At 36.8% G+C, this 11,479-nt stretch overlaps 1 protein-coding gene across 1 annotated transcript; it reads left to right on the plus strand.

Moving 5' to 3' along the window:
• Positions 1–29: 29 nt before the first annotated feature.
• Positions 30–6,023, plus strand: LOC131780129 (nucleoside diphosphate kinase 6-like). Its single transcript, XM_059096755.2, has 6 exons — positions 30–354; positions 997–1,099; positions 1,665–1,704; positions 2,506–2,589; positions 3,104–3,180; positions 5,225–6,023. The coding sequence occupies exons 1-6, from the start codon at positions 280–282 to the stop codon at positions 5,374–5,376; spliced, it is 531 nt and encodes a 176-aa protein (XP_058952738.1). The 5' UTR covers positions 30–279; the 3' UTR covers positions 5,377–6,023.
• Positions 6,024–11,479: the final 5,456 nt, after the last annotated feature.

Raw genomic sequence — 11,479 nt, forward strand, 5'->3', positions numbered from 1 at the left:
AAAGTAACGCTGTACGTGCGTGACGACATACCTGGAACAAATGATCAAGCGTCCAAAACACCTGAAACAAAACGTTAGCAATTTTAGGCAATTTCTTGCTATTTTTCGTTCTTTTAGGAAAGCTTTTTCGGCAATTTAGGTTTTTTCGATGATGAGTTCTTCCTCTTTGTAAGAAAAAAGGAACTTTGCGGGCTGGCTTCACCGCATGTGTCAGCTGTGACGCTGTGAGCGGAACGAGTCTTCCTGTTGACAATAATAACTCTTTTTTTCTTACACAAAATGTGTCGAAGCCGACTTCAGTTGACGCTTGCAATTCTAAAACCAGACCTTATGATGCACCCAGTGAGAACTAAGGTAGGTTCACCGCCTCGAGGGTTTGATGTCGTTATCTTGTTTGGTTGTACTCGGGGTGTTCCCGAGAAGAAATAATGCGGGCTCCACTGGAAAAATAGATCGTGGATAACCACCCACAGCGGATGGAGAATAACTAGACAGCGAAAAAACCGCTGAATTCAGCTAAAAGGATGAACGTCAGATAGTAATCGGGTTGACAAGATCGTTCAAGGTTGTAAAATAGGGAACTGACTGGACTTTGAATTTGTTCAGGAATAAGGAAGAATAATGTCCACAACACCAAAGAGGTGCTAGACTGGGTGATCGTTTGTTTACTTATTCCTATGTAATTCCAAGTGAATCTTTAATCCTCTAACCACGGAATATTCAGGGTGGATTTGGATTTAAGAAGTTTTGATGCAAAGTTTATTTAATTTGAATTAAATAGCGCTTGGAATCTTTGGTTGAGTACTCATAACTCATAGTTAAAGAAGATACTAATGATCTGCATTTCTGTATTCTGACTTTTTGCCTTAAGTTTTGGATATGTTGTGAAGGCCATTTTTGGCATCATAAAATAGTTTTAAAATTTGATGACTGTTCCTAAAAGCCCTAGGGTTAAGCTGAGGATTTAGCATTTTTTGTTTTTACCACCCATGACAGGAGGTAAAGAACATCATAAAGAACAGTGGATTTCTTGTAATCCAATCCAAAGTTACTTCTCTCAGTCTTCAAGATGCAGAGAAGTTTTATGAGGAGCATAGGGGTGAGTAGTTCTCATGTTCTTTAGAAGGGACACTGGCATCCCTTTATTGAATATTCATTAAGATTAGGTTAAAAGCACCCTGCGAAGCTGTAAAGTACATAATCCAAAACAGTTGTGGGGTTAGACAATTTATGGGGTCTAGTTTGGTTTGAAAACATTGGCAACAAATTTCTGTCGAAATATCTTGAAGACTGACACAGAACTTTCATTTTTAGTCTCCATTGTGGTAGTCTAGAAGCAGTCTGTCCTTTTCTGCAAAGTCTGTCATGGGAAAAGGAGGAACTGCTCATAGTCTACCATTCTAGCCAGTCTTTGAGATAGCAATTTGTATCATACCCTAAAGAACTTCTGCAATGGAGACTAGCCTGATGTTTGCACTTACAAGGGTAGCACTATTAGGTAGTTCATTAATAACTCTTAGATAAATAGACATAATGATATTATAGATATTTTAGGACCCCCTTCCAAAATTTAGTCAATTTACATGTAAGTTTTGTGGGGAAGTCTTGAGGAAAGGTGTTCATGAAGCAAATGGAGTAAAATTGTTGTTTTGTTATTTCCTCAGAGCGGTTTTTCTTCAGTAGGTTAACTGGATACATGAGCAGGTAATTGATGTATTTACCAAGTAAGCTATCTATCAGTATCTATGCAACAGAGTCCTTCCTTGTATTGAAAAAAAATTGGAGTCTGTAAGCACCTTCCACCTCTTTTTCTTTGAAATAAATAGAAATATTGTGTACAAATATTCTTTTTCAATGCAAAATAGATTTATAGGAATTCCTTATGCAAGAAAATAAAGGACACATGTCTTCCTATAAGACGTTGAGATTTCCATTTTAAATCTTAGAGTTGATTAACATGGAACTTCTCATGACAATATCAATATATGATCCAGCAAAAGGGTGATGAGCATAGGGACATTAATCTTCCACCAATGTAACTCCAAAGTCTCTTCACTATTTTACAAGGAAATGTATAGAAACTAGAGGAGAGAATTGCTTAAGAGATCATTGAGTCAAATATTTGATAATAAAAAAAGTAAATCACTGCTTCTGTAAAGCGTTCCAAACAAAGTCTTCTCTCTCCCCAATACTGCAAAATATACCAGCTAACAGTGACATTAATTTATTCTGTATTTAAACATCATAAATCTTAAATAAGAAGGATGATAATTATTTTTAATAAATAACTGGAGTATCAGAGCATGAAATCCGAAAGTGTGGATGTTTGATTCCTCGTGAGAGACTTCTGGATTTTTTTGTGTCCTCCCCTGTGGTGAAAAAAATTATATATTTTTTTTCACTCTTAATCAAACCTAAAAAAGCGTCTGAGTTTTTCCCCTGAGTTTTTTGAGCTTGAGCTCTTTAAAACTGAAGCTGTGTATACGTTTCTCCTTCTTCTCTCAGTGGCCCAATGACAGCCATGATTCTTGCCAAAGCAAACGGTATCGCTCACTGGCGGGAACTGATGGGTCCCACCAAGACTTACAGGTATCATATGGACTACGACGTGTTCGTTGCATCTTAAAAACATTATGACCTTTAAGTCCTTTACTTTTACCTAACATCCTGTTTCGATCTTTCTCACCCTTAGCCATTCTTGCCCGTTCTTTGTTTGTTATCGCCCCTTTTGTGTTTCCTTTGTTAACGAATTGATATTTTGTAGTCTCCTTCAAATTGAAGATACATTTGCACGTAGCGAAAAATTACTGAAAATATCATGCCCTGTATTTTAAGTGGTGCAGTCCTATCGCGTTTCCAGTCCATAGTTAGGGGTGCAACGACTTTTACGCAACTACACACGTTTGCATCTCCTAAAATCTAATTACCGCTTCCGTTCAATTAAGCGCCCGACCTCGAATAAGCGGCCACCCTGTAAATAAGCGCCCAGCCTCGAATATTTTGATTTAGCATGTTTTTTTTGTTGGGCTCGGCCTTTGATAAGTTCCTTACGCTTGTTTGGCGCTATGAAAATAGTCTGACTGAACTTTTTTCTTTCCTTCAGAGCAAGAGATATCGCTCCAACAAGTATCCGAGCTTTGTACGGAATAAGCGACACGAGGAATGCTGCTCACGGCTCAGGTAAATTTCCGTTTCTTTAACTGAAGACAAATGGGGAGATCTTTTGTGGAAAAAAGTTATTTTCAACTGCTAAGAGCACTCTTTTGAAGAATGATTCCAAGATAAGCTTATCCCAGACCCTGTAACTCTCTGAGGTGATTATTTGATCAGTGATTTCTTCAAACCCGTCGTCCTGTTGTTAGGCAAGTTGCTTGGGCTATACGTTGCCAAGGGAAACATCCCCCAATGGCGTGGTTAAGATGTAAAGGTAGTGTATGGTGGCCCATTGTTATCATAACAAAACCAGCTGGATATGCTTCCTTAATTGAATAGAAAGGAGAATAAAGCATACGGATGTGATAAAAAAATTAAAAAGAAAGAACTAAAATTTAAAAAAATAATACGAATGAAAACAAATTGGGCAAAAATATTAAAAATAATAATTAATGACCTATTTGAACAAAAAAATGAATAAATAAAAAACAAGTATAAAAATAAAATAAAAAAATAAAAGTAAAATTAAAAAAAATAAAAGTAAAAGGAATCCAAAAAATAAAAAAAATTGAATTTAAAATAAAACATTAAAGAAAACAGGAGCTACTGAAGAAATTCAATAAAAAAAAGTAAAGGAAGATTAAAAATTAAAAAATAAATAAAAGTTAAAATTAAAGTGAAAAATAATTAAAAAAATGAATAGGATAAAAACCTTAAGTACAAATGTAAATTAATTTCAAGTTTACTATGATAACGCTGGGCCGAACGGAATATCACGATATTTGTTTCTAAAATGAAATGTTCGAAAGCAGCCCATTGTTATCATAGCCTGCGACACGTTTGTTGTCGTCTATTCATCTCGATAAAAGGACTTTTTACTGTAGTTTGAACGAGAAAAGTGCAAGCCACAACCCTTCTGAAAGGAGTCCACTGACCTTACCTGTCGCAGGCTATGATGACAATGGGCTGCTTACGAACATTTCATTTTGGAAACAAATATCGTGATGTTCCTTTCGGCCCAGCGTTATCATAGTAAACTTAAAATTATTTTGCATTTGTACTAAAGGTTTTTATCTTATTTATTTTTAAAATTATTTTTCACTTTAATTTTAACTTTTATGTATTTTTTAATTTTTAATCTTCCTTTACTTTTTTTTATTGAATTTCTTCAGTAGCTCCTGTTTTCTTTAATGTTTTATTTTAAATTCAATTTTTTTTTGGATTGCTTTTACTTTTATTTTTTTTTTAATTTTACTTTTATTTTTTTATTATATTTTTATGCTTGTTTTTATTTATTCTTTTTTTTGTTTAAATAGGTCATCAATTTTTATTTTTAATATTTTTGGCCAATTATTTTATTTTATTATTATTTTTTAATTTTAGTTCTTTCTTTTTAATTTTTTTATCACATCCGTATGCTTTATTCTCCTTTCTTTTTCAATTAAGGAAGCATCTCCAGCTGGTTTTGCTATGATAACAATGGGCCACCATATAGGTGTCAAAACAACCTCGCTTCCCCATCAAATTTCTAGTTACCGTCCTCCCCGCCTCCCAGTGGAAAATATCGCTAACTTACTTTCTCCTAGTAATGGCTTGGTTTTGTATAGGATAAAAATGTTATCTCAACGTTAACGCATGGCTGTTGCAACAAGTAGGACTGGAATCCACTTACTGCAAAGCTTGCGTCGATACCAATTTTGCGTGGTCAATCATATCATGAGGTGTTACAATAGGAATATTTTTCATGCAAAGGGTGTTGCAACGACATTATGTGCCAAGTTGTGGAAGCTACTGTCTTTAATACCCTTCCCACTTCTTAGCTTCTCCTCGCCTCAGTGCACTCTTTGATTGATTGTCGTTTGACTTAAACCGAAGCCGTCACAGCTGGTAATCAGATCAAAAGAAATATCGCAATAAACCAATCAAAACTTAAAATAAAATGAAACAGTTGTATCTGATTGTTGAGAGAGTGACGCGAATTTTCTAGACCAATCACAGAGCACTGTGTCACGGGTTACAGGCTTTCGTGATTGACGTTCACGGCACTAAATATCACGTGGCTTTCTCATAGACTCCGATGAATCCGCTAAGAGAGAAATCGGCTTTTTCTTTCCCACCTTTGACTGCGAAAACTGGTATAAAACGTACGAACCACTTTACCGCGAGAACAGACAATCACTGGCTTGGGATAACGAACGTGGTATTCATTACGTTCCTCAATGAACAATCCTGATGGCAGAGGACAAGTAAGGACGTGAAATGAGATTACAGTATTGGCGGAGAAGAAAGAAAAAAAAAAGAATGAAAGAAAGAAAGGAACTCTGGGTCGAAGATTTTCCTGAAAGTATGACACATGAGTGTGGTGCATCACAAAGGTGTCACAAGTTGGCGGAACTTCTCAAACTGGCATACAAATTAATGTCCAATTGGTTTTTACTTAACCTACAGATATTTATTTCACGAGTATTTATTTGGATGTACATATTAAATCCAGAGATTGAGTGTTGAGTAATATTGTCAGGTTAATCATTTATCACAGACCTTTTGGAATTTTGAAGAAAAGGAAGTGTACCTCCAACATGCGTCTGTTACTTAGTAACCATAATGATGTCACTAGGCCGGGTCTCTCTCTTTTAGTAATAACCACGTGACACGAAAAGGAAACTTTATGAAGCTATTATTTTCCAATCGGAATTTAAACGCAGGATGAGAAATATTTTCCTAGTGAGTAACGACTAGCAAATGATGTGCCCAACAAAATTCTAATAGGGTTTAAGGTTATGAATTCATCCAATCCTTGCTGCATTTTATCTCTATCGGCGCGCGTCTTTGGCCCATTTTCCCGCAAATTTCCATGATATGATTCCAAATTCTCCCTTTTAACTATCACAAGTTTCTCTGTACATAAGTTCTGAGAGTTTGTTAGTAAATCTAGATAACAACCTTAAACTTCTTAGGTTGTCTCTTATCATAACCTGTTTATTAGAGGATGAATATTTATTTCAAGGATTATTTCTTGCCGGTTCTGAAAGTTGATATGCCTCTTTGCTTCGTAGACCGAGACAGGCCGAATGGTTTGCACATTAAACTCTGGGTTGAAAGTTACTAGGTCGAGGGGTGTGGGTGGGTGTCATTTCATTGTATCCTGTTGATGAGGAGACACTCGGGTTTCACAGTCTCTTTCTCTCTCTCTCTCCACTCATGAGGGAAACTGGGTACCAGTTAACTATCAGAAAAACTCGACTGAATGTTGGGGTGCTAGCTGCGAAGGATCAGCACCCTATGCTCGCAGAATAAGCGTAATCACTGTGGCTTGATGCTACAAAATCAAGATCATCTCGGTAATCTGACAGCACTGCGAGTCAATCGCTTTTTTAGTCTTTATCTTTACTCTCGTGATCATTTTTAAATGGGTGCTCTCAAATTTCATCCGTACTTGATATTCCGCAAGACCCTTAGAGCAAGCGCAAAGCGGATAACCTACTGACTCTAGTCTGTCTCAGTTATCAATACCCCCGGGACTTTTGGTTACCCCGAGGCCTCAATCCTGACCCTGTTTAAGAAAAAATCCGTCCATCTCGCGACCCTGTCAAGACAGTAACCCAAAGCATATACACCACAGGAAGTCAAGTCTAACTTAATTTTTTAAATTAGATTTTGAAAAAATAGTTGGAATCGTGCACGAAGAACGCGCATTACCAAAATCACGCAGCGATCAAGGTTACCGCTGTAGAAAACTGCCTGGTGAGGCATTGAAAAGTAATACTGCATACCCTCCTAGGACTCAAGACCCCTTAACCTTACCTTTTTCGGCGTTACACACTCGTTTAGGCTAAATCTAGGAGAGCACCCTCTTCTCCACCCCACCCCTACCCGGATCAAAACTGATATATTCCTTTGCTTTGCCAAGACTGTGAGAATGTCACGGGATTTTGACCCAGTGCCCTTGTAAGTTGACAACAAGGCTCGTTTTAGATAAAAAGAATTCCATACTTCTGCTATCGTTACACCACATCCGGTTCACCAGTTGTGCAGGTTTCCTGTCGTACTCATCCAAAAAGTCTTTTTTCGGCTAATCGCTCCGTCACACGCTGATACGAAGCTAAGATACACGCATGCCTTTTCTAAGTTATATTTCAATATTTTGTTCACAAACATCAAGGTTAGAATAGCCATTGTTCAGTTTAGCAGCGCACATCAAGGTGAGCGAGTTTTGAAATAGCACTTGTTTAGGCTTGACCCGACAAACTAGACATTTGATCGTCATATTGCAGTCGCCAACAAGCACATCCTTGTTATATAACAATAAAGCTGTGTTGGACAGTCATCGATTTTCGTCCAACTACGAAGTCAGTTAAACTTTCAACAAGCTAGTACTTTCTTACTTCAAGTTCGTATGAGGAACAAGAACGTGATTTGCTCATTATACGTCAAATTACGTCACCATTGGCTCGATTTTTGCTCCTGCTGCACATTGTATTTCGCTTCTTTGCTCAATATCTTGTTTATTTTTGGTTGTGATGACGTTATCATCATAACATGATATTAGCCTGCGTGTCGGCTTTCTTCGTTCTCGACAGGTAAAGCAAAAGAACATGATGAGTTAAGGAGGATTGAAAGATGACTCCAGAGTATATTTGCGTGTGGTATAAGCTCAAGTTCTTCGCGCACGTAGATGGAAGCTCGCGCGGTTTAAGTGCAATAAGCCGCGTTCGAAATCACAGCTGAAACCAGTACATGGGACGACCGTTTGTGTAGGATCATTAAACTCCGTTGCATTGTCATGTGATGCGTTTGAGAAAGCTTTGTAACTAGAGTTTTCGGTGGGCAAGGCTCTCCACGATTTGGACTTTTCCCATTTTCAAACTCACGCCGCGCAATGTCGGCATTCTTTTACATAATTGCTACAAGTATCTTCGGAGTGGCTGTCCGACCTCGCGGTCATTTGGCCATTTAGATGGAGGGAGGAGGGGGTATTCTATTTTCTAAGCGTTTTGGTTTTATCAATTATTTCAATGTGCCTGTTGGTATTTTTGTTTTAGAGAAATTGACTTCTAAGTATGATGGGAAAACAAATCATATTCAGTTAAGTTTTGGTTCGAGTTAAGGTCTAGACAAGACGAACCCACCCCCTCTCCCGCACGCGCATGGCACGCGAGGTCACAAGTGGGCATCGAACGCGGTCAAGTATAGTTCGTGGGCGTTTCAACTTTCACAAGCCGGCTTAATCGCGTTTAATTTACAAGGCATTTAAATTCGTCTGAAAGACCGCTTGTTGTATTGACCTATATGGCTGCATTCCTTCAAGAATTTATTTTATTTTCACCGCTTTTTATGAGAACTTAAATGATCGGGATCCATAAAATTTACTTGGAGCGAAAATAAAACTTTCTCTTTAGACAACAAAGTCCCGGTGAAACACTGTAAACGGCCCGCGTGTTATTTTTCATGTAGGCTTGTGTTTTCAAAACAATCCCGATATTCTGCGGATAACATTACTATGAAATTACCTGTCTTTATTTAATCCTGCCAGATGTAGGATCGAGCTAACTGGGGACTTATTTCGATCTAAAGAAAAAACTGCGGTTTCGTAGGACCATTTGATGTCTTTTTCTTAAAGCTTTATGGCTAATGAAAGACCTCCTCGAAGTGTAGCACGTATTTTTGTACTCAATGAAGAACAACAACGGCTAATACAGTTAATAAAGTGACCTAGCTTCAGCTTGGTATGATGGAAATTTGGAGAATTTTTAAGTATGTTCATATAATGACCGAGGTTGTTTTTTCAACATAAGTTTAGAAAATATTGTACATGTTTGCCAATGAGTTCACACTCGGTTTTACAAGTCAATTATCAAGTTTTATTTCTATATGAACTTTATGTCTTAAAGTTATCTTTTATGAACGGTTTTATTCCCAAACCACATTTATAACGAACTGATTCATCGTTACAATAGCTTTTGAGTAACAAATTTTCCCCCCAGGAGCAAATTTCGTCTTCAGACCATGTTAAACGGCTGTGTGATATCGCGCAGAGGTTTTTAATGTAATGAAAATTTGTCCTCGGACTGCGAAAGATAAGTCAATGCGGGGCACACTAAATCATTTTCATTTCTTAGTGCAGCTGATCTGATTCAAACCTCGTTCGTGGACTTTCAAAGCGTTTGACAGATCTTTATTTTTTCAAATTACACTCTTAAACAAATGCTGTTTGCTTGGTGGCTTCAGCGCTGTTTATGGCGTTGTCCGGAAAGGCCGAATTCTGGTCGAGATATCTCAGGCTAATATTTCATGCTTTTTAAGAAGATTATAAGATAGGGAAATCACTATGATACGAAGTTTGTTCGATTTCAAGCTCACAATTATAATTATAAATTATTTGAGTTTGACATGAAGGTATTGCCTCAGGCATGATGTCTCTGTTTTCTCAAACTTCTAGGTCGGAAAAATTAGCGAAGTCTGTAAAATCCGAAAAATCGCAGTCATGGTACAAAATAAAGGTGTTCGAATTCGTGTGCATATTTGCAAGCATCCTTTGAAAAAGCTACATTGAAAAGCAGCATAACCTTAACCCAGTCTTTGCTACCAAAAGCCATTTCCGATCAGAAACCTGAAAGACATTTATGGGGACATCATGTGAACATCATAATATCCAAATTAATAAAACAGTCTTCAAGGAAAAATTATTGCCTTAAAAACTGTTCCTCTTAAGTACTGTGTAGGCCGCGTATAAATTAAAACTTGGACAAGTTTAAAGTTTTAAGTATCTTAGTATGCTCACGGAAGTTTCATATTTAGATGTCTTCTTGCCGTATTAGAATTCTTCTAGAATTTAATTTTTTTGGAACAGCTCCACGATTAGCCGTAACAGATTTATAAAATCGGTAATAATAAGTAGCGTATGTTATAAATTTTCTTCTATCTAAATTTACGTTTAACTTAAAAGAGCTCAGTGTTTTTCATCCAACATTTAAGCAGTAAACGAAACGAGAGAAGCGTTTCTGGAACTCAGAGTCAATTTATATTTGGTTAAAATCTAATTTGAAGATCGAAACTTAATTTCAAATAGCTTAAATTTAGTTCAATGGAGGAAAAGCATATTCCTTGTTTGTCTCGGCGTGATTTATTCAAGGTTTTTCCTTTTTTTTTGACGGAAGAAGACATATGCACTTCCTATCTGACAAAATTTTTAAAAGCTAATATTGTCTCGATGGTGTTTAACCCAATTTACTTTACGAAAACCAACTGGAAAGTTTGTTGTGAAATAATTTATATATTACAACGTCTCTAAGGTGCAGGAAATTTAAGTTTGTTCGAAATCTTCAGCAGAGCTTTCACCGAAAAAGCAAGAAAATTTTCGTTTATAACTTCTCATCAAAAGTCATGTTATGAATATCAACATGGTTGAAAACGGAACAAGGAAGATTTTGTTCATCGTCATGTGGTGTTTCAATTTCTCCTTTGATATGGACTATGACAACGAGACGACACGAGCGTGATTGTTATTGATTTAGTTAAAGCAATTTTTCATGTTGTTTTCTCTCTCGTGCGATACTGAGAGTTTGTCAAATGCTCTTCCAGATTTTTCGTTTAAGCAGCTGCGAAAGGGTTTACAGATTGGGAAATAGGATTATTTACATTTGTGAGAACTGACCTTTACGGGCCAATTTAGAAGGAATTTATGTAAAATATTACAATATTGAGCTGTGATACTGTTCTTATTTCGGAACGTGACAAGAACCATTTATTTTGAATTTACACGATCATAACAATTCATGATATAGAAACATGAATACTGCAATAACCAGTCTGAAAATGTCTTACTTTTCATGGCCTCGGCGCGCTTCCAATCAGCTTCAGTTCGTTTTAAAGCCTTTCAGTTTTGCAACATTTAACGCCCATATGCCAAAAAGCAGCGATTTACCTTGCAAGTTGGGAACCTTTTGTGAAAATGCTCGCATTAGCTGTTAAGCTGACAAATTTAAATGTTATTTGCATATGTCAACTTTATTGTTTTTAATTAGACAAGACAATGAGCTCTTTTCTGGTCGTATATTGATTTGAATTTGGTATTTTCACGTTTTCTCGTTGTTAAATTTTAGCTTTTCAGTTCTGCTTTGTCGCAAAAGAGAGAAATTTTATAAGATTTTCCTGTGTTTCTTACTAGGAAGTTCATGGGATATGGGCTTGAGTCTAAATTACTTTCAAGAAAAATTTGACAAATGCAATGACAGCATGTGTCAGTTGACAGTCCGAGTGAAAGCAGTGAACGTTTACATTTACACACGAATTTTCAAAACTAGTCAGTTGGTCGCTTGCTCAACTG

Source organism: Pocillopora verrucosa, chromosome 2 (genome assembly GCF_036669915.1).
Source record: "Pocillopora verrucosa isolate sample1 chromosome 2, ASM3666991v2, whole genome shotgun sequence".
NCBI lineage: Eukaryota > Metazoa > Cnidaria > Anthozoa > Scleractinia > Pocilloporidae > Pocillopora > Pocillopora verrucosa.